The 24,173-nt window shown below is 39.5% G+C and overlaps 1 protein-coding gene across 2 annotated transcripts in view; it reads right to left on the minus strand.

The window, feature by feature from the left end:
* Window positions 1-3,667: 3,667 nt before the first annotated feature.
* LOC134539172 (nuclear receptor coactivator 5) overlaps window positions 3,668-24,173 on the minus strand; it is a 182,376-nt gene continuing 161,870 nt past the window's right edge. The window contains exons 8-9 of one of the 2 annotated variants that reach the window (XM_063380948.1): window positions 4,462-4,751; window positions 3,668-4,340 (exon numbers count right to left, since the gene is read on the minus strand). In XM_063380948.1, the coding sequence (XP_063237018.1) occupies window positions 4,260-4,340; window positions 4,462-4,751 (371 nt within the window). In that variant the 3' untranslated portion in view covers window positions 3,668-4,259. The remainder of the gene's footprint in view (window positions 4,341-4,461; window positions 4,752-24,173) is intronic. The other variant, XM_063380950.1, reaches the window with a different exon arrangement.

Consider the following 24,173-nt stretch of genomic DNA (forward strand, 5'->3'; position numbering starts at 1 on the left):
CTTTTTCCTGCCACATATAGCGATAAGTGATACTTTGTGAATATACAGTAGAATCCCTCCCGAACGACCCCCCTCTGGAACGACCATTCCGTAAGAACGACCAGTTTTCGAGGAACCGTGAAAAAATTCGAAAAAAAAAAAAAAAAAGAGTAAAATTGGATGAAAAACAAGTGCGCTACACACTATGTACGGCGCTGCGCGTCACGTTTTTCTTGGCGAGCGCTGTACTGTTGGCAGGCGCACGCATGGCTAAAAATAGATACCACCCCTCCAGAGTCCAGACTGGCCACCCTAGCGATAACGGTAAACAGTGGTGCGCATGCGCATTTCTGTTGCCGTCTCGATCCCGTGTCTTTGTCTTGTGGCTTGTTAGTGTGATCTTGCTCGCTGGTGGATACGCTTCGGCCCATTTTTGTGTTTCGGCCGCTCTATATTTCGAACCACCCAGTTACGTACCATGTAAAATAGCTTTTTGGCCCGACACTTATTTATAACAACCTCAGCTGTCACACTTTTAAAACCCAGGGAAAATACTCTGACGTCCGCTTCCCTTCTCACGTCGGTTGGTTATTATGTCCGCCGCCCGTTAGCTAGCCTGGCCTTGAGAGACGTGTCTGGCAGGCATCCGGCGCGGCGGGACCAATGGTGACGCCGAAAGAGAGAGAGAAGGGGGGGGGGGGGGGGGCAATAAATGGATAAAAAATAAACTACCCACGTTACATAACGTTAGCACGATGTTATTTTAAAGCTGCCCAAATAAAGGACAGTTCTTTCCATGGAATGGCCCGGGGGGGGGGGGGGGGGGGGGGGGGGGGGGGGGGGGGGAATTGGCCAAAAATTGCCCAAATTCTCTGGAACAACCCTTCCGTAAGTACGACCGTTTTTTCGGGAACCGTGAGGGGTCGTTCCAGCGGGATTCTACTGTATATCAATTAGGTGATGGTCAGTTTGAAGCTGTAAACCATGCACAAAGCAACTACGTATTAAAAAATAACTTGTTATTTAATTTAATTCAGTGTGTTTGGAATTTCTATCCCCTACACTTTGGAAAAGATGTTCTCGCACAATACGATTTCCTGTCTAACATTAAAAAATGTTTCAGTCCCACCATTTTTTCCACACAATGTGCATTAATATTTCCTCTGTAAGCAGGTCCTTAAAAATTTAAATTCCCATATAAAACTGTTTTTTTTTTTAAACTAAAATTTTTTGTCATTAGGAAGTTACCATTTACTTATCTTATTAATACCAGCGCTGGCGGTTGGCATCACGTTTGGCTAGGCAGATGCCTGCATTAATTGTGCACCTGTAGTCAAATATCAATACTGTCAGCTCACCAATTGCATGCAGCACACACTCACTGTTTCATGTCAAGTAAACTATAACTGATTTATGATAGTTACTGATATGCAACGTTAATTCTGTCTCGAAATCAGGCTAAAGTTTTGGTTGTCAATTTATTTAAAGTTTGTAAAAAATTGTTTTGTAGTTTTCATTTACCAGTGATGTCACATCAACTAACAGAAATTAAATACAAATATATATTTAATTTTATTAATGTTTTAATACAAATAATAAAACATTTTGAAACCGGTAAACCTACCACCATACTTCAAATATGATTCCATCATATAGATTGTGTATTTAATATTTTATGAGATATTCATACTGATTCAGAAATAAATTCAAAAAATTTTCAATCATAAAGAAATAGTATTTGTGAAGAATGCTTATGCACTATGGATGTCAAAAGCAGGCTTCACGTATTCAGCCAATGACTTAATTATAACGATGTAGTGCAATAGAGCACAATGTTGAATCAACCTTCGCTCAATTAACAATATTTTCATACATTTAGAAGTAGTAGATGTGGAATAATTTCCTTTGCTTGCTGCGTATTTTTGGGTAGACTGCATATTTTTCGTACATGTTGGATAATTTTTGGTATCCTAAGCATAGATTATAGTAAAAAATGTATAATTTTTGTAGCCAAAATACAGAATTAATTATAAGTTGTGTTGTTTCTAAAAAAAATAAAAATAAAAACCAGCACAATTGTATTATAAAGTTTTCAGTATTACTGCAGAATTTTTTGGTAAAAACTGCATTATTTCCAGTAGATGCTGCAAAGTCTTCTATAAATGACGCATTAATTTTGGTAAAGATAACCCCGCACAGATTTCCTTATATGTCGCATGGTTCTCGGAATGTTTCACAGTTTGTAAATACCGCATAATTTACGGTACCCACCGTATATTTTATAGTAAACGTAGCATAATTTCACGTACCAATTTCGCTAAACGCTGCATAAGTGTTGATACTCGCTCATATATTTTGATGTATTTGCATAGTTCTCGGAATGTCCCGCATGATTTTCGTTTCACGCTGCGTTATGTAGTTTTTGGTATTTATGTCATAGTATTTGTTAAATACCACAACATTCCCGGTACCCATTGCATAAATTATGGTTAATGCAGAATAATTTCATGTAAAAGTCTTTATATTCTTCGGTAAACAATGCATAAGAGTTAGTACCCGCTCATAGATTTTGTTACATGTCGCATATTTCTCAGAACATGCTGTGCAATTTTCGGTAGTTTTAGGTATTTATGGCATAGCATTTGGTAAATACCACATAATTCCCGGTACCCATTTCATACTTTATGGTAAACGCAGCATAATTTCACTTATCTACTGCATATTTTCAGTAAAAAATTCATAAGTGTTTGTGGTTCCCATTCTTAGATTTAATAGCATGTCGCATATTTCTTGGAAAATATCGCACAAATTTTGGTAAGGTGCGCCATATAGTTTTTGATATTAACCGTATAGTATTTAGTAAATACCACATAATTCCTTGTACCCACCGGAATGTTTACGGTACACACAAGATAATTTCACATACCCGTTTAATAGTTGTCCTTAAATAATGCACAAGTGTTGGTACCCGCTCATAGATTTTTGTTGTGCATCGCATGCTTCTCCGACGCGCTGTATACAATTTTCGGTACATACAACATTTTATTGTTTTTGTGTATGGCATAATTTTCCGTAACATCGCACAATAACCGATATCTTCTGAAAAATCATAGGTAACCCGCCACATCATATCAGAAACCCGCTGCATGGTTTTTGGCAAACAATGCACAGTTTTCTGTTTCCGATACATACATTTATACATCGCATGGTTCTTGGTACTGCATAACTTTCAGTACACATTGTGCCATGTTGCGTAGTTTACGGTACATGCTGCAATATTTTTCTACAAGCTGCATGATTTTATCGCGGGACATAGTTGAACTAGGTAAAAAAAAAAAATTATATTCCCTACATATTTCATTATTTGAAAGAGAAGTATCCAGATACCGTGAGATCATGCCAAGACATCGCAACGCAAGTCTTTTAAACAAAAAAAAAAAATTCCAGTTGTGTTATTTTCCATCCTCAAAGTTTGAATGTCATAATCCACCAACAGATGTACTGTGAAAGGCAGAAAATGCTTTAAAAATGTTCTGTAGATATCTTTTGCACTCACGTAGTGCACAAATACAGAAAAATTAGTTGTGTATGCTATAAGATGTTGATTCAATTACAATTAAAGTAATATTATAACTAAATCCATAAATTTTAGATCTCTTGAAGCTTGGGACAAAAAACTACAGAGAAATACAGTAGAATAAAAATTCAACATTTCATTATTTCTATGAAATATGATAAAATTATTTTAGCACATGTACGTTTCCGGTCGACAGAATCAGCTGATGGAATGCACATCTCGCTACGGCATTTACGAAACACGAAGCATACAGAGTCACGAACAAACATCAAGTAACGCACAACCAATAGTTATAAGGGATAATCATGTTAATACAGGTTTGCTCTTTATTGAGACATCAAGTTGGAAAAAAAAAAACATAGACTCACGACACAAAGAATATAAAAGCTGGGAGGGAGGCTAGTAGCGGCGACCTGACGCGTTGGAGTAAGCGTTGGCAGCCGACGAGTAGGCACCGAACAGCGGCTGGGACGGGGGCGTGCCCAACGAGCTAGAGGACGTGTGCGTGGTGAGCGTGTTGGACTGGGTGGTGGTAATGCTCCGCAGCACATTGCCTTGCATGAGGCTGTCGAGAGCCTTCTCTGCACGGTGGGGTCACTGAGCAGGGGCGTGGGGCCAGAGCCGCCCCACCCCCCGCTGTTCGAAGTGGCAGGGGGCATGACGGGCACCGGCACGGGTGCCGGCGCCCCCACAGACGAGCTGTTCAGGATGTTGAGAATGCGATGCTGAAGATCCACCTGCTTCTTGGCCTGACTGGGCGCTGCAACACCACGGGCCCACACAACTGTGGAAAAAACAGTCGCCTCACTGAGTTCCACGCTCGCCACGCTCGCCGTTAACAAAAGAAACAAAAACCCTTGGCGCACGTCGTAACCGCACGAACGACCCGGACGAAGGTGACTCACCGGACTCGGCGTCACCAGCTCCAGCTTGAGCTGACACTCGCGGCACTCCTGCAGGTATGCGATGACGCGCTCGTACTGCAGCGCGGTCAGCTGCCGGTTGTCTGCAAGCAGGTTCAGTAGCACCTGCATGGCCTCTGGGTGGCGCTCGGGCAGCGCGGCCGAACTGGACGTGCCTGCCGGGACCACTGCCACCCGCGCTCGGCACCGGCTTGCCCTCTCTCCGCGCACGTATGCCTCGTAGTTGCGCGACATCAGCGGGATGGCATCCTCAATCGGCATGTTGCGGTGCTCTGCGCAGGACAGGCAAGCATGCTCCCGCACTCCGACCGGCCGCGCACAGTTACTACAGTACTTACTACACGCTGGCGCGTCGTTCCTCTGCAGGCGCTATCACCTAGGACTAGAAGGGATAGGGGGCGGTACTAGGGTCATCATGTCACAGCGCGTCTTCTTTCTTATACTCCAAAAATATTAGATCATATCATTTTTTTTTTCTCTTCAAGCTACAAACTGCAAAGAAAATTAGAAACCTCTGATTTTAGCTACGCCCATGAATTTTACTACGTATATTTTCTCAGGCTACTACTTACAACACTTACAGAATGTTCCAAAAAATTAATTACTGGTCACTGCTACTGCATGTAAATTTGTTTCTCCATCAATAGTTTGTTCAGTTGATCATAGGATATGTCTACACTGTACAATGTATCAGCATAGTACAAAATAAAAAATATTTGTCAAGCATAACATTAATGGGTGAAACCTTCGTAAATAATTGTAGTGTCTCCTTTAACATGTTCTTAGCCCTTTTTTTTATCTAAATATACGAAAACAGTTTAATAATATATAATAATAAACAATTTGAAATACCACAAAAAAGGAAATACTATAAAAAAAAACTTTTTTTTTATAAATTACAGTGACTTCAAAGGATAGGCACGAATCAAGCGACTTTAATTGCAGCATATGTTATTGAGTATTTTAAATGCGTAACAAAGACATACACGTCAAACAGCAGTAAGCTACACTGTAGACTTGTATTGCAGATGGCTATCAATCCAGCGCCAGCAATCCAGTGATTACATCCCTTTTATACCGTCAGTTGTAACGTACATATCCATATGTAGGTATCCTGCAGTTTACATTCACCAAAATCCTCTTAATTCACAGAATCAAATCTCAGTTCCCAACGCAAAAAGACAATACATATAAAATTATATTAAGTGACACTAGTTAATGGTACACGTGATAGTTAATTATTTAGGTACTAGTTGTGCAATAATTTCAACGGAATTCTTATGAACTGAATAATTGATCAATTCAAATTCTAAAAAAATTATTTCACTTAGGATTTTAAGTGACTCATTACATTTTCAATTCGTCTGTTCATTTAAAATAAATTAATAGTTCATGAAAAGATTTATGTATCATCATAATAACCTGATGTACAGCTTTGTTGTCATTGCATTCCATGAACTCACCGCTTTGATTGCAACAATGTTTTATACTCTATTTCTCGCATTCCATTCTTATTTTATTATTTTGGCAAGTTCTTGAGAAGAAGTTTTAAAAGTCTGTTGGACAATAATACTGACACAGTTATGTACAAACCTCCAGCACAATATGCAAAGTGTGAGAAGCAAGTTATAAATGAATGAACCAGTTCGTGGCCTCTAGAACCCAGTCAAACAACCTAGCCATCTGGCAAGTGCATAGGACCAACAAGCACATTATGCTATGTATTTCTACGTAAACAGCGAGCATGAAAAGTCTGAAACAAGCAGTGGCACTTGCGAGCAGTGAGCGGAACTGCACCCCCCTCCATCCAGCGTGCACCTGTGCTTTTGCTGAACCTTGAGATCCGCTTCTGCGGTCCGACAACTGCGATATTATCTGTGTTACTTAAAGTGACCACACAATCTCTTCTCTTCCTCATAGCTTGATGCATGTACCTGCTCTCCTCCCAGTGTCCAAGATTGTCATTATCCCACCTCTGTTTGGCTTCTTCTCCTTTCCACTGCAAATTACTACATTGTACCATTGTAAAATGTTTGTATGGAAATAAGAAGAACTTCGTTTTTTAATGGATGCCACATAACAAACCAATTACATTTATCTCATTGTATGCTCTTCCTTACAGATTTCTCTTCATATTTCACTCAGGTATTACGATGTTGTACGGAAGTATTTCTAAATAAAATTGTGTAAACATATAACACTTGGAAACTGCTAATGTTAAATTTTTGTTATGGCCCTCAATGGTAATCAAAACATCAGTGCATATTTGATTAGTAACACCTGCTGTGGATTCCCTTTCTTTCATTGGACTCCTGATTTCTAGCATAAAAAGTAAAAATAATGCAACTAGGATGTATTTCCTCTAAGCATGCTACAGCATGGCTCTTGCTGCCATTAAAAGGTCTATCACCTGAACACCTACAAGTGGATATGCACAGTCGGAGCCTCCACACTATATGCCTCGTTCAAGTCAACACCTCACAATCATGCTTCTCCATGGAGGCACTTGACCCATTACATGTTAAAGAGTTTTGTTTACAAGAAATAATGCACATCAAAATAAATGGGCACGTTGTAATGAATTTTGGTACGTTGACATCTTGCACGTCAGCTTTCATGAGACCTTTGGTGTGGTGGGTCGTGTTCTTCTCTTCCCTTCTCTCTTCATAAGTTTTTTTTCTGGCCACCCCTCCTTTTCTTTTTTAGGGAAATATTTTTTAATTGCTGAGGCTAACCCCGCTATGTCTGTATAAGCTTGTGTTATACTTACCTTTGTCTTAATCTGCATTAGTATTTGAACGAGTCAGTAAGTTCCCACGATAGTGCCACGGACTGATCAATGGTATAAGTACAGTAAAACTTGCTTAAGACATTCTCACATAATAAGTTTTCCCAATTATAACATTTTAATAATTATTCCCTTGATCACTTCCATATATCCCTATGTTAATATTTCTCATTCAAAAGTTTGCATTTATAGATGCTTCCTGCATATAACATTCATCATTTCAGGAATAAAAAAAATGTAATAAAGTTTATCTTAACTCTCTTAAACTTTATTTATAGTTAAACTTTTAGACAATTGTTTCAAAAAAAAATAACAAAAAAGACCCTCAAAACCTTTGCTGCACGCTGTTACAATACATTTTTCAACCAATCAACTGCTTGCATTCGCATCATTTGTGAGGCTGTTCCATCTGTACACCATTTCCTTCATTCAAAGCACAACGCCCAACAAATACGCAACAAAATAAACCGCTAGCCAATCGTTGACCTGATTACATAACACATGTCACAACTGGTACAGCAATATGAAGAGTTAATTCAGTTTCATTGTTTATTGAGCACTTTGGTAAAAATTTTACATGGTGGACGTAATTGTTAACGTTTTAGTTTACTCATCTTGCTATGATTTCCGTTTTTGGCCGAAGTTATACAGTATTTACAGTAAATTGTGCACAATTTTTCGTAAAACGTCTGTTGAAAAATCATGGTATGAAGCTTATTCAAAATTTGACAATGCCGCATCGCAACACTGCATAATGCACAGGTTCCTTCAAGCTCCAAGGTTGGTTGACCTGCGACTCTTTAAAGGAACGACGGACATCTTGCATGTTGATTGATCTTTGTGATTCTGTTTTTCTGTAAGAAGACTTGGCAATAGTTGCTGAAGGTTTTCGGTAGCGATCATCTACACCTGCTGAAAAATAAACCTTAAGTGATTTAAAAAAGCTCAGGATATGAAAACTTGTGGTTGAGTAAAAAAAACATTGTGGAATATCATATACGCAATTGGAAAATAAGGGCTTGGGGGGGGGGGGGGGAAGGGGGGATATTGGTTTTGAGTGATGGTGTTATTGCAATAAAAAGTTTATTTAAAAGGTGAGAATTTGTATCGTATGCTTATTACGCAGCAATTTTCAGTATATTTTGTTTAACACATGGCATTGATTTCATTCATTCGTGGCCAAGATGTTTACGGTGCTTCACTGCTGTAAACAAAACAGCAGCGATTGGTAACCATTGCATTTTAGATTTTTTTTTCCCGGTTCATCACAGTACACAGTAAACATATTATTATTCAGAGTCAATCAATAAATAAAATATTTATTACCCGGTATATTAAAAAAAAACACGTTTTTACGACAAAGAATTGTATTGAAAATATTAATAAAATTTGTAGTACCCTTGAAGCAAAATTAAAGAATGCTGCATAAACATAACTGCAGAGTTTATTTAACACCAGTACCAAGTATGCTAACTGTTCTGAAGTTAGCTGTATCTGCTGTATCTGTTTACCGCCCGGTGCGTCATTGTTAGGGACCCGGGAAATTTGCGACTCACGAATTTGCGAAAAAATGTTAAAACCATTTAAAATTTTGTTAAAAATATTAAATCCATTATAAAAATGATTTAGAATGTTTTTAGAATCAAGAAATACTCGCGAATTTGTTAAAATTCGGTAGTACCCACGAATTTCTGTATGTATTCAAGATTATACGCAAATTTTTCGGATCCATGACAAAAAAAAAGTTTGTGCGAGCGCGAGACGGTTGTTTACTACTTACTCGTAGAGACATGCAAAATGTGTGTTTATTTTGTGATGAAAAGTGGTGTTATTTTCCCTTAAAATCGGTGTTATTTTTACCTAAAAGTGGGGTTATTATTTTTTTTATTTTTACAATTTCAAGTGTAAGAAATATGAAGAGAACATTGTAATATAATTGCACTATCAATTGAAACATTATAAATTAAAATTACACAAATATAGGTTGAAAAGACACAAGTTTAAGAACTCAGATTCTAAATTAAGTCAACCCAATAATTTCAGAACCAAAGTACTTTGACACAACATTTAACTTTCAAATGAAAAAATAGCCATTGTAGCTCAATTTTCTTGTTTCAAATTAGTTCTCTTGTCAGTGAGAACATTATTGTATTGTAACGAGAAGCGTTCCGAATCAACGTATGCACACAACATCCACACTGCTTCCAGGCACTTGTCAGAAAATTCAGGTTGTGAAAGTTTTAAAACTTGAAGTGCCTTCACTACATCCACACTGCTTTCCTTCATTTGTTTCTCAACTATCTGTTTTAACTCTCCAAAACTGGTGATCAGCTCCTGGCGGTCCATTTCTTTCAGAGTAGAAACTTTACACAACTTAGCAAACAAAATAGGGCTCATGTCCGTAATCAAAATATTTTTTGGATTAAAGACAGTCAGTGTTTCAAAGTCAAGTCTGCTTGGATCTGTAGCCATCAAGCTGGTAAGCTTCACCAGAGATTTTGTACACTTGCACTACACTTATTTTCACAGCAGCTGGTTTCGTGGTGTTCATGTGGTCCAAAACTTGTTTTGTTTCGTCAAAAAAATGCACTCCTTCATGTTTCCAAAGTTGCGCTGCACCTTGGTAAGCTCACTATGCAAAATATGAGCGTTTGGCTAGTTCCTGTCTTCTAGCCTCGTTATTAAAGTATTTTCATATTTAAAAAAAAATTTTAACACATATCGCCCAACTACGTATTTACCCTCGCATATAATCCACTATCACGAAATTCGCGCTCACGAAGTTTGGTGATTGCTTGAGGTTTCGCCATATTTTACACTTTCAAACCTATGCTGAGAAATATGAAGACGTTTTCTATCACAAACTACAGTTTTTATAAAATAGTTGCACTGTATACAACATTTTTAAACAAAAATTATCATTCTTAAACATAAAACGTAATTGTTAAGTTTGTTTACTTTAAGAGGAGAAAATGAAAACAGTTTGCACAGTCCATAGTACATGCAAGATGAACAGTTGTGCGTAATTTATAATTTGCTTCGCGACACAAGCGCTGTAACGCACAAAATATCCAACAAAATGGCCGTACATTACTCTTTGACTCTGTAAACGTGCCTTCGAGACATGAGCGTTTAGTGCATGAGTGCAGTTCGCCAAGAACGCGTAGTATCAAATAAATAATGAAACGTAAACATTGGCAAGTGTAGTCTTTACGTTGATGGTGTTATCAGTGGTGACAACGGCTATTTATTTACTTTTTTTAAGTTACCAAATGGCGGGAAAGTGTGGTTATTCTTGGTAAACAAACGTATTTCGCAAAAAAAATTCGCGGTATCAGAAATTATGTAAAAGTGTGGTTATTCGTGTTAAACTTACGAATTTCGCGTAAAAATTCGTTTTATCGTAAATGCGAAATTTGCATGTCCCTACTTATTCGTCAACAATAGCAAGTTGCAATAGCCGGGTGGGTGGAAGGGGGGAAGGCAGCGGCGGAAGATGAACAGTGAGGGTGTAACAGTGTTAAAGGGGAGCAGGCATAGTGCCAGCTGGGTCCAGTCAGGTTTGAATAGTCGTAGGGTGGACACATATTCGTAACGTTCGTTTATATATGCGGATATGCCGCCCAAAATAAACATTGACGAAAGAGTGAAACAGTTTCCCAAGATGGAATGGTTCAATCTCAAAATATTTTAATATGCCGTTTTTGCAATAAAACAGTGGCGTGGGAAACTTCCGACGGTGTGAAGAAACACATACGAAATAATAATCACGCTGAAGCCGTCAAGAAAGGAAAACGGCAGAAAACAATGTTTGAAGCTGTCGAAGGCGCCAAGGAAGCGAAGGTACGGTAATGTTACACGATATAATGCTGGCATGCATTATCTTTCACCATTATTGGAAATGTATATCACAGAACCATTAACAAATCCTTTTTATTTTTTATTGTTTTATAAAAAAAGTACGTCACTTCAGGAACACAAGTAGCTACAGTAAACTCTCGGTTATCCGGGCCCGGAATATCCGATTTTTGGGTTATCCGTGCTTGAATTTAGATTAATTAATAGTTATTCTGAAGCTGTAAAAAAATGACATCGCTCCGACGACGTATTTCTTCATTTGGCCCTTCAATATTTTTAACCACTCTGTTTCTGTGTCAGAAAGCTGTTTGGTCTGACCCTTTGTTCTTACTTCTACTCCCCCACCCCCCACCGCTTCATCTTCTGTTTGTTTGTTTCACGCGTTACCGCTCGGCCCAGCAACACGGCAGGCGCCTGGCAAGTGACGTGTCTGGCTGGCATTCGGCTGGAAGAATGGCCACGGGTTGGGAAAATGAGGAGGGTGGGGGGTGGAAACCTTGCCTGAATTTATGTGTGCAAATGTTGTAAATGACCGTGAACGAGCAACCTACATGAAGGAAATCTTCACGAGTACCTACATTACGACAGGTTTTCATGATGCAAACAATATCGTTTTTCTCGTGCGACAAGGAACTGTAAAGATTAACTTGCCGCCGAGTTGTAGGAAAAATAAATACAAGAAACATTGGGAGGAGTGGTTGACTGCCGCGTCGCCAGCAGACGGAGAAAGACCACATGGCGAGACAGTGCCCTATTTTTTTAAGCCGAAACACTAATTCGAGGGCGGCTCTTACCATAAAACGAATTACCCTGTTTTTTTTTTTTTTTTTTTACAGTATTTCAATTATCCGGGCAACGACGGGGTCACAATTAACACGGATAATTATTGGGAGTTTACGATAAAGCTGCCTGCTACATAATTTTGCTACTCAGTGCTAAAGCACAGTTTAAATAAACCTGCATTTCCTTTTGGTAAAGCTTAGAGTTGTATATTTCTGTTTAAAAAAAAAAGCAAAAACAAATATATACTAAGTCCATGTTTTACTTTTAGGTTACTAAAATGGACTTCATCACATCCACAGTTGAAATGATGGTATTGCAAACATACCACTTGCTAAAGCGGGAAGTGGGTGAAAAAACCAAATAGTTGGTGGTGGAGACCTGCCTAGCAGTGATGCCTTACGCCGAGATTACCTGCCACATTTAGCAAAATTATGAAGGACGAAGTGGTTACAGCACTGAAAGAAAAGAGGGTTGCCATAATGTCAGATGAAACTACAAGTTAGGGAGAGCAATTTATGTTGTTTTGCTCTCTACAGTTGAGCCTTGTGACAACAACAGTATGTTGCTGCTGTGACTTCATTAGAAGCTGTAAATGGCAGGACATGTGTTAGAGCTATTTCTGATGCCTTGCAAGATATGGAGGTTGGCTATGAACAGGTGGTGGCATTTGTAAGTGATGCAGCTTCTTACATGAAATCTTGTTTTGATGGGCTTTCCATATTGTTGCCTGATTCAGTTGTGAAGTGCAGTGCTGGGCCCATAAAGTGAATCTTCTTGGAGTCCTCATGAAAAACAGTCTTTCAGAATTGAACCAAGTTGTAATATCAGTGAAGCAGATAATTTTAAATGCCAGGAACAAACGTTATGCTTTCCAGCAGTTTTTGCAACAGGAAGGCTCTAGTGCTGGATTTTTCCCTATCCCTGTTGTAACCAGATGGAACTCCTGGTTGACAGCAGTTGAATGGCTTTCTGATAAATGGGAGATCTTGTTTGCTTTTCTGCGGTCAGAGACAGAAAGGGAGAACAATTTCAATGGTGGTTCATCTCATCTACAGACCCTTGGCGAAGAGGAACTCGGCATGCTGCATGTACAATCACTCTTTGTGAAATCAGTCAGTTCCCTCATTAAACCATTCTTGGTAAGCTTAGAAACTAATTCTAAGCCTATGGCTTCAGAAGTCTATCCAAAACTCCAGTTTGTGAGGAGGAGACTGCAAATTTTTGGTGAAGGTGTCTTCAGTGATGAAGTGAAGGAAAGTGCCAACGAGGGGGGAGCTGAATTGTTGCCCCTTGGAAGGGCAGCCCTTCAGGATTTTTCTGGCAATGGTGTGTTCGTACAGCGACTGGAAGGGCAGCCCATCCAATTTCTGAAAACATGTTTCTTTAAATGTTTAAATAATCCTGAAAACTTGCCCCTTGGAAGGGCAGCCCATCAGGATTTTTCTGACAGTAGTGTTTTTGAAAGGTTGTCTGAATTGTTGCCCCTTGGATGTGCAGCCCTTCAGGATTTTTCTGACAGTGGTTAGTTTGCAAAGGGACTGGAAGGGCAGGAGAACAAATCTAAGTCTAACCAACCTTGAACTTCTGTCTTCCTATGCATATGAAGCCTTTGCATGAGGTTCTGGAAGTAGTCATTTAAGTATACCTATTTACAATAAATTAATCTTAAAAACACTAGTAGCTACTAGCTACTTCAAAACTCATTATTTACTGTTTACATGTGTATATTCATTTTGAGTGAGCAGTGTCTTAACTAAGCTACATTATTTTATTAATTTGCTTGTTGTAAAAATGTGAATTACCTTAATGCGCATGAACACTGGTTTAAAAATTGGTTTTAATTTTTTTTAAAATTAATTTAAAATGAGATATATTTAAGCTTTTATGCAGCAAATTTAAACAGCATTTTAAATTTATTTTGATCTTGTATACACTGTTACTCAAGAAATTTGCATTTTACTCAAGAATATTGGTAATTTTACTCAAGAATTTTTGCTTTCCTCACTCAAGAAATTTGGCAAGTGCTATTCAAGAAATTCCCGGGTCCCTAGTCATTGTACAGAGCTTGTGACAACAGCCTACGTAATTCCACACAACTAAGACAAAATCTGTCCTGGTTTTAATTTTTTTACATCAAAATGTGGAATGATGCTGATAGATGTAAGGACCTTCCTACAGGTGTCTACTACCATTAAAAAATAAAATTCAAGAGGCAACCACCATACAGATAGCATCAGTCTCTCGAGGAGCCTCCAATGAGTGGGTTTCAAGGTATCTGTCACAAACATTAATTTTTCCCCAGTCACTTTGGTCATTGGTTATGATAGAGCTAATACATAAGGGTGATCTTACAGGTGTCTACTATCAATAAAAAAATTAAACTGGAGAGGCAAACACTGTACAGGTTTCACCTGGGCCTCTGGGCCTCCAATGTGTGGTTTTCATGGTATTTTAAAAAGGTGAATCAATATTTTGAATAATTACTTAATTGCATAATAAACATTTAAAAATAATGCGAGGCTTTTAACTAACAACAAATATTTGTGGTAATGGAATACCCACAAATGGTTGAATTTTAAAAGAGAAAGCTGAACAAACAGTGCATATCCTAAGTGTCATTTCAATGATTTTTGTTATGTAGCAACTGATCTGTACTATTTCCCTTTTAAGAAGATTTCCCTATTATAAGTTTTTATCATCCAGTCCATTGAAAAAATGTCTTAACAGGGTTTTATTGTATGGAATTTATGATCAAAGAATGTGTTTTGAGTATTCAAGTGACTATGTATATTCTCATAATTGTTTGCCATCTTCTTATTAAATTTTTTCGTTAGCCACATTCTATATTACTTTTCTTTTCTAATGTATTTTTCTTGTGCTTTTGTATTATAGTAACTTGTATTCCCTTTCAATAAACCCATAATTGGAGCCCTGTTGGTACATTTCAGTCTCTCTTCATGCCCGCACTTTTTATGCATTTTGTATTCATAATTAAACTTTACCATATGTATTCACTTTTTTGCGTACTTAATGTATCAGCATATTTTAACTTAATTTGGGCTGTTATAAAGTTACAAAATATTTTCTGGGGTATGTAATCTATCGGGTGCTTTACTAAATCCATGTCACATCTATTACACACCTTGCGTATGCATTCTAATAGTTTTTTGATATTTTTACAAATTTTGTTTTGTATATTTGTTGAGCCAATCTTCAATTTTATTAATTCAATAGCTCCTGTTATAAAACAAACTTTCTTTGAATCATTTTCATTTTTGGAAACAACTAACTAGTTATCCTCCTACAGTCTTCCCAAACAGAAGGGAATAATAATCTTTTAATTTGACATCGCCCCGGACTGCACCCTTCTGAGCCCGATGTGCCACCACCTCCCACCTTACACGCTGCGAGCCCACTCCTTCCACCACCACCCTCTAAGACCCCGGCGTTTAACCACCCGCCAAAGAGAGAGAGAAAAAGAGAGAGAGAGAGAGAGAGAGAGAGAGAGAGAGAGAGAGAGAGAGAGAGAGAGAGAGAGAGAGAGAGAGAGAGAGAGAGAGAGAGAGAGAGAGAGTGTGCGTGTGTGTGTGTCGGCCTGCACCCACCAATGTGACATCAGGGCTCCGCTCCCGAGAGTTGCCGAGCGAGGAAGAACGGTCAGTGAGTCGAGATTGCTGCTAGAGGAAGGAGCTTCACTCAACTGTTATCATTTTCGGAGCATTTTAGTGATACAGGGAGAAACGGGCCTCGCCACGGCCCTGAGAACAGAGTAGCCGGGTCCACATTCCCATTATACATGTGGTGAAGCCCTAAACTTCGACGAACACTTCAACCCCCATTGCGGTAGCAAATGGCGCCCATGAGCGTGTGGCGAGGCAAGTAAAAGATTGGTAAATGTGTACTTGTGTGGTTGTTGCGTGGAGCCGAGAGCACCGAGTGCCAGTAATGGAACTGACCACGTGGCCACTTCGAACGCGCGGGAATCGAGAAAACGGCTGAGCCGAGTCTTTGTGAACTGTGTGCAAGGGAACGGCAGACAACAATAAAATAAGTGCCGGGGTGGACGGAGTGAAAACTGAATTCATGTTAGACATTAATAGCATGTACTGTGTAACGTATGCGCGACCCAAGTGTGTAGGCGGGATCAAGGGTGCCTCGTGGACAGACACGTGCGTGTGTTTGCAAAGCACCGAAACACACAACAATGGCATTGCTTGGCAAGGAAATGCGGTAGGACTAGAACATTTCAAATGCACAGTGACTAGCTATATAGGGCTAACATGCGAGGGGGCATGGTGCCGCAACTGCCGGGCCTTTAAGCACTTACAATGTGCAGAGAAGAGCAGAATTCTTTTCGGAATAATTGGTACCACTGTGCAGCATGCCAGGACTTAATACAAGGAAAGCAGTGACCGACATTATAAACGCTCAATTTGTTTATAGATAAGTAAATTGATTTTAATTAATGTAAAAAATTATGTACACGAATTATATTTCTGGAATACGTGCGAGTGAAGCCTAAATTTTATTTATTTTATGATTTAAATATCAGTAAGGAAAGTATTGATTGGTTATTCATGTCTTCTATGGATTTTAATAAGTTAGATATTTCAATATTAGCGGTGTCATCTTCTCCCTTTCTCCTACTAGGTTTTTTTTTATAAATTGCTTCATCGTTGGTTGTCAAAATAACTTTTTTTGTTAGAACGTTTGAAGGATTCTAGGCTTTTAAAAATGATCTCTGAAGAGAGTAGATGTATATTCGGGATGAACAGTTATTTTCTCCTGAAATACTCTAAATTGATCCGGGACAACAGCGGAGTGCGTTCTATAGCTGACGACGACGAGTTGATAGTAACTTCTGCACTTTTAGTGACGAAATTACGCAAATTTCAGAACTTCAAGAGAATATTCATCCGAGTCGGTCGTTTCGGTTGTTGGTGATTTACTACGAGAAATACATTTAAAATCTTCGGAATGACTCGGGAAGGAAGACATCAGACGCTTCTAGCGTTTGTCAGTGCCGACCTCGACACCCGGAGGACGAGTCCTTGCCGTGACGACATCCCTCTGTCGTCGGACGTGGCCGTGTCTTCTGCGAGCTGACTGTTTGGTGAGGTTCATCTGTTCTGATATTACCACTTTCCAGAGCCAGAGGGACATCAAGTCGCTGCGGAACGAACCGTCGAATTCGCCGTAGCATTAGACATTCTTTTCAGTTTGAATCCATTGCCTACCCGAATCCAGGAAGATTCCCAGTAGTCCTGAACCATCGCTCGTGTTCTCCGAAATACTAGTTTAGTCGGTAGACTGTTGACGGTGAGTTAGACAATTCTCTACACGCAAAACGTATATTGAAATACAAGTAGTTAGGTAAGGCTTTACTCTTACGTACTAAAAGAAGGTATAACTCTCACAGTAACATTAAATTATAATTGTAATTTAAATGGTTAATTATAAATACAGTAGAACCCTGTTATAACGAATCTGAAGGGAGTAGTTTATATGTTCACTATAGAGGGGAAACTTTATATCTGGGAAAACTTTTATATTGACAATACATACTCAAAAGCAAAATCTTAATTACACATTGGCCTAAGCCAAGAAAAGAACGAATGAAAATACTCAAAGCAACAGTTTTATGAGCAAATGCAGATATTTTTAATGCACTACACATGTACAAACTTTCTATTAATGGTTCTTCGAAATCGGCGTATTTTCCATTTTTCAGGCATTTAATACTCTGTGACGTATTCACAGCTTGAGAAAGAAGATTGTTCAGCTTGTTTAATATTGTACTTAATGTGGATGTTGCAATTCCCAGTTCCTTTGCTATTAACACGTGCGGGACAGTGGGGTTGGAGTATATCTTTTCAATAATGTCCAGTTTATCTCGCACAGATAATGCCTTATGTTTTTTACCGCGTTTTTCATCCCTTTTTATGTACATATTTCTTATTGAAGCACATTTGCAGCTTAACACGAAATTCTTTTTACCGTCAAAAGTAAATAAACGATAAGTAACGAGTTTGGCGCCTCAAAGATCACTACGTATCATTTAGTATTGCAGTTGCTAAAGCTGGAACAAAATTTTCTCACTTTCTATGGAAAAATTTAGTCCACAGAGTTCTATCTAGTGGTAGGCTTACAAACTATGCTCGATCAAAATGTCGGAAACGTGAACGATAAAAATGAGACGTAAAAATATTGAATTTGCTGCTAGAATGTACCTACGTATTTGTGTGGCGGTAATTTATGATTAATTTTGATAACATATTAAATGTACACGCGTTCGCCCATTCTTTAACTATGCAGGGAAAACTATTTTTTATTTTCACGAAACTGATCACCATTTTTGGCTACACGTAGCCTACCGAGGCCACTCGAATACGACTTGTTTATAATATGAACAGTGGACAATCGAGTAGCGTAATGCGGAGAAAAACTTCAATATGATCCAGAATAGACGTTTTGTGAAAAAACTTGTAATTATATGAAAATATTTGAGATAAATGTGCATTATGTGGGCAAAATTTGTTCGTGGTACACGGGAAAATGTATCAACATTCACAAAAGTTGTGCGCTATATCCAATAAATTAATACATACCCTCACATTATTTTGCCGGGACTGAGACGGAAATTCAAAATAAACGGGAATTCATTATAGGCGGGTTCACTATAAACGGGTTCTACTGTATATTTTGACTCTCGCTACTGTGTGAAGTAAATGAAATTAAATTCTAATCGTGCAAAAGATCCCTTTTAATTTGTCTAATTTATAAGTCAGTAGTATAAAGGTGCCCTTAACATATAAATTTATACACCGACTAAGGTTCGCTGTAAATAGCACTGGCAGTCAATGGCAGTGAGGTATTCCTTAAGAGAATCTGGATACTAATTCATCAAGTCATTGAGGAAACTATTAGGTACCAGATGAGTAGCGTCTACCAACGATAGCTTATTCGACGGTCTTAGTAATTTCCATTCTGCCAGCATATCTGTTGGACCACCAGATTTGTCAAGCCAGAAGCTGAGGACTTTCTAAATTGGCTACAGCAGTTCGAGGCGGGTAGCGTAAACAGAACACCTTCGGTTTGGGCACGTGCCAATCCGACATTTGTGGAACATGTCAACCTAACTGAATTCGCGGGACGAACGTGTGACGACCCCGGAAAGTTTTTGCGCATGTGTCGTGAGAGACTGGAGCGGTACGGCATGCTGGACATGGAGTGGGCTGGGAGAGTCGGGAACGTGCTACGCGAGGACGCGAAGACATGGTGGAGCATTGTTGGCGAGTTCGACATGCCCTGGGCAGTTTACCCGGCGATTCGAGACACGTTTCGCCGACGTAAAAGCAGAAATGAAAGTCAGAGCTGTATTGTCGAGAGCAGACGTCGGCGGAGTCAGCAGAGGCTTTCATTGTCAAAAAATTCCGATTGCATAAGTGGCTGTTTCCGACAAGCGAGACAGAGGAGATGCTGGAATACATTATTGAGCTGATGCGCCCAGAGATGCATCCATATCCACACCACGCCACCCACCGGACAGCCGAGGAGTTCACTCAGCACGCACACGCCGTGAAATACGACCTGAAGGCGGTAAAGCCTTAGAAACAGCCGGCACGAATAGAGGCGGTGATGGCAGCTGACGCAAGAGCCGTAGTACCATATGGTACAACCGTCGGCAGGAACGCTCACCACCGGCGTGGCGCAGGCGTGAGATTGGTGTGGGCCCGTCACCGCAATGCCACATGTGTCCCAAAAGAACGTATCACTGGAACGAGCACTGCCCACTGAGGAACCAATATCGGCCGGCACACGAGCGAGACAACACGGCGGGAAATGGACAGCCAGGGGCGGTGTACTAATCCACCATGCCACTCCCGGGCAGTCTGGCCACACCGCAGAAGAACCAACAACAACAGCCGCAGCAGCACTGTGTCTGTAACATGTAAGCACAGAGGGAGGTGAACTGCTGTGGATACCAGTGGCAGTAAACAGGCACGCTGTCCACTCACTTATTCACACTGCTGCCAGCCATAGCTGCATCGCCGCACGGTTCGCCAAGGGGACAGGCTTCGAGGCCCACCCGGGCCGCCTACAGCTGGCCACCACTGGGGACGCCTGCCAGACCCTGGGCATCACGACGCTGCGGGTGGAGGTCCAGGAATACAGCTAGAGCACTACCGCCCTGGTAGTCGAGGACCTCCGGGATGACGTGATCCTGGGGCAGCCGTGGCTGCATGACCAGAACGCCATGATCGAGGTACGCAGTTGTTGTGTACACATCAGCAACCAGGGCCGTCGTATAGAGTACGCCTCGGGCGCTCACCTCCCCCAATCAAACACCAGGTTAGTCTCGACTATTTCAAACATGGTGTGCCCCTCAAGCACCAAACCACCATCCAGTGTTATTGCACCCCGTAGTGAAGTGTTCGCAACTGCAGACCTGTTGAGACATAAGACTGTCACCGAGCACACTATACCCACCCACCCACCCACCCTCACGTCCCTATGTTTATACCCCCGGGCAGCTATTAACACACGGGCAAGAAAACAATACTAAACCAAGTGAAAGAAAATGTTGAGGGATGGGACTATCGAACCCAGCGAGAGTCCGTACAATTTTCGGGTGGTGCTGGCAGAAAAGAAAGAAGGAACATTACGTTTCTGCATTAATTTCAAGCCAATTAACAAAGTTACAATAAACGCGCAAGCCCCTTTTAAACATAGCGGTCACAATCGCGGGACTTAGTAACGCAAGAATCTTTTCCTCTTTGGATCTAAAATCAGGTTACTGGCACATCAGCCTTTACAACACCAGACGGCCGACATATTCAGTTTTGCGCCATACCATACCTGCCAACTTATTAGTTTGGTCATCAAGAAAACTTTTAAATTGGGAAAATGAATTGTAAATCAAATGCGGCAATTTTTTTACCTGCTTTATGTGTAATTATTGTCTATTTTTCTATTCCATTTGGTTTCTGCTAATTTACCAATGACATGAAGGGCAATGAAGGACAATGAAAACCTCATATAGTCAATATTTAAATGTACTGGGAAACTAAACCTATCCAGAATGTGCGAATTTACACAGCATGCATATGAAAAGCAAAATGATCAAGTACAAAACAAAAGCAATAGTTAAGAGCCAAGATTATATGGTTTTATGCGAAATCGCGAATTTTCACGCGAAATTCATACCAAACCGCGAAAAATGCGAAATGTTTTCTAACCACAAATAAACACCTCAATATTGATTTAAATCGTTAACTACCGACTATTGGTTGATTGACAAAAATTCCGTATCTGTTTGTAGAAGAAATGGTTGTCATCCAACTGCAGTGTGGTGGTTATTTAATGCGTTAATTATTCATCTTAAAAAATTACAAGATATCACAAAAATTGACGATTTCACGAACAAAAAAAAGATCGTTATCGGAGTTAGGTTAGGGTTTTTAAACGCATCTAGCCACTAGAGATCACGCAATATTAACAACTGACGATCATAAACTAAAATTAACAAGTTAACAAACACAACAACGTGAAAAATCTCAGCGCCTTGTTTGCTGTATCCTTTGAAAAATACACGTGAACAAAAACTACATTCATTAAATAAATACGTATGAAAATAAAATAAAAGCGAACATTGATATTTAATGAAATTTCACTGTAACGCAATTTTGTGTGCTTGTTGAATAAGCAGTTTACCGTGAAGCCTTCATTTTCATTTCACACTTCACAGGCGAAAGAGCCAAAATCGTAACATAATCGAAGTTTTCCGATCGCTAATGAAAAAGCAACATATTGCAAGGATTTATTTATTTTACGGTCATTAAATATTTTAAGTAACGCTTACCTACCCAACCCTCCCGGAAAATAAATAAAAACATTTATTTCACTGACCTGACATAACCTAACCTTTTACTTCGGGTTGAGTATATGGCTCTCTCGCCTGTAAAAAGTAGGCTTCCCGCAGTTTATTTTTTTGCTGCAACTTCAGTAAATACTAGTTTTTGGTACCTCCGGGCTTTGTTTATAAATGACGTGCATAAATGAAAGCTAAATTTCTTAATCATACCGAAAAATAAAGCTACTGCGGCATCACGTGCTGACGAGTTTAAGAATGAGGGATTATATGTCAGTGACGGAAAAATACTTTTCTGTAAATATTGTAATTGCCGTTTGGAGCATGAACGTAAGGACACGGTAAACAAGCACATAATTAGCGACAAACATGTAAAAGCTAAACGATCCCCATGCACTTTGAAACGACAGCTTTCTATCCCAGAAGCAGGAGTGGCGCAAATATGCGCAAAAAAACAAAAGGAAGATTTTGTTCTCGAAACTGTTGAAGCCTTTGTAGCTGCAGGTATTCCTCTTGAGAAACTTGACAACAGCAAGCTGACTGCATGGATGCAGAAGCATGTAAGTGGTGCTGGTGATCTTCCAACAGCGGATTGGATGAGGAAAAAGTACATTCCCCTACTTAGAGAGAAAAAATAAGTGGAAATCAAGCAGCAGCTCTTGGGGCAAGATGTGGTCATACTCGCAGATGAAATCACTGACAAGAGTAATAATTGTGTTTTCAACATCTTGTTTAAAATTCTGAAACCAGGTGCTGAACAAGATGTTATCTTAGGGGCTTCTTGTGTCCTTGATGCAGCAAATGCTGTTTGTTGTTCTCGGGCAGTGATTGATGTATGCTCCAAATATGAAGTCAAGGAAGAAAACATAATTGCGTATGTTACAGATAGTGCCAGGTACATGACAAAATCTGCTGGCACCCTTGAAGGTGTATTTGGTGACCACATGTACCACATACAATGTTGGGCCCATAAAGTAAACATTGTTGGGCAGATCTGGCAAAACAACTTGGAAGAACTGAACCTCTTCGTTTGTAAGGTAAAGATGGCCTTTCTTAACACCAGAAAGAGGAGGCATGCATACCTTCAATTTCTTCTCCAGAAACATGGAGAAAACAAGGCTCTGGTCAAGTTATTCCCCATGCCAGTTGTTACACGTTGGAACACATGGTTTGAATCTGTATCATACCTCGCACTCCATCTGCACGACATTGTGGAATTCTTTGAGCAGCTTAGCGAAGATAACTCTGGTGTTAAATATATCAAGGGACTCCAGAAGGAAGAGTTACAATGTCTTGAGGCCACTCTTACATTTGTGGCTCAAAACTGTAACACCTTTGTAGAGCTAATTAATTTTCTTGAAGGAACAAAGTATCCTACTGCTCATCAGTTGTGCACAAAATTGAGTAAACTGCAAACTACTCTTGATGTCTTGGCTAAGGGAATATTTCCTGAAAATGTTGAAGACATTTTGGCTGAAATGAAAACTGTCAACTCTGCAGCCCTTAAAGAGCAGTTCAAGAACACAGCTAAACTCAGTCTTATAAAACTGATTGATCTGGTGAACACTGATCCATCTCGTCAACTATTTCTGGGAATCAGCGCTCTAATGAATCCTCAAAATGTAGGAAACATTCGTGTGGAGGAAAAAGAATTCCAGAAACATATTGGGAACCTACCTTTCCTTTGCAAGGTGCAGAAGACCTCTGTAGCGACAGGCTACATAACACTCCAAAACTTGGTTTCCCAAGAGCAGAAGAAACCGCATGTGAACTACATAGACATGGTGGACATACTATGTAAAATGAAAGCGGATTATCCTGAATTTGCAGCTGCTGCTTTAAAGTTAATATGGATACCTGCAACGAATGTGGACTCAGAAAGATCTTTTTCTTTCTGTAGTTGTAAGTGACAGAAGAAGATCTCTAAAACCAGAGAATGCTGAACTGCTGACAATGGTGGCTTTTTCCTGAGCTTAATTATATTGCATTTATAGAACAAAAGTTTAACTGTAGTTTCTATTTTAATTAATTTAGACTCTCTCCTGAACTCAGGAACAGTACTTACCTGCATAAGAATACTGAATATTTTAGTTGTTAATTTTGTATGTACTCTCAACATAGTATTGTTTAATGTGCATATATTAAGTCTCTAACCACGAATTATTGAAGCATTTGATCAAGGCAGCTCTGCTAGGTGTGTACATGTTATTACATGTGTTTTAATTTTTTATGACGATAAAGACAAAATCCACAATTCTTAATGACGAAAAGTCCTTTTTCATAACACCATAAAATCTTGGCTCTAGCAATAGTATTCACTAAACAAGATTACTTAAAGACATACCTTGCTATATCACATGTTTGTTACATATTTCAGTCATCTCCTGATCATCA

The sequence above is a fragment of the Bacillus rossius genome, chromosome 1 (genome assembly GCF_032445375.1).
Source record: "Bacillus rossius redtenbacheri isolate Brsri chromosome 1, Brsri_v3, whole genome shotgun sequence".
NCBI classification, from domain to species: Eukaryota; Metazoa; Arthropoda; class Insecta; order Phasmatodea; family Bacillidae; genus Bacillus; species Bacillus rossius.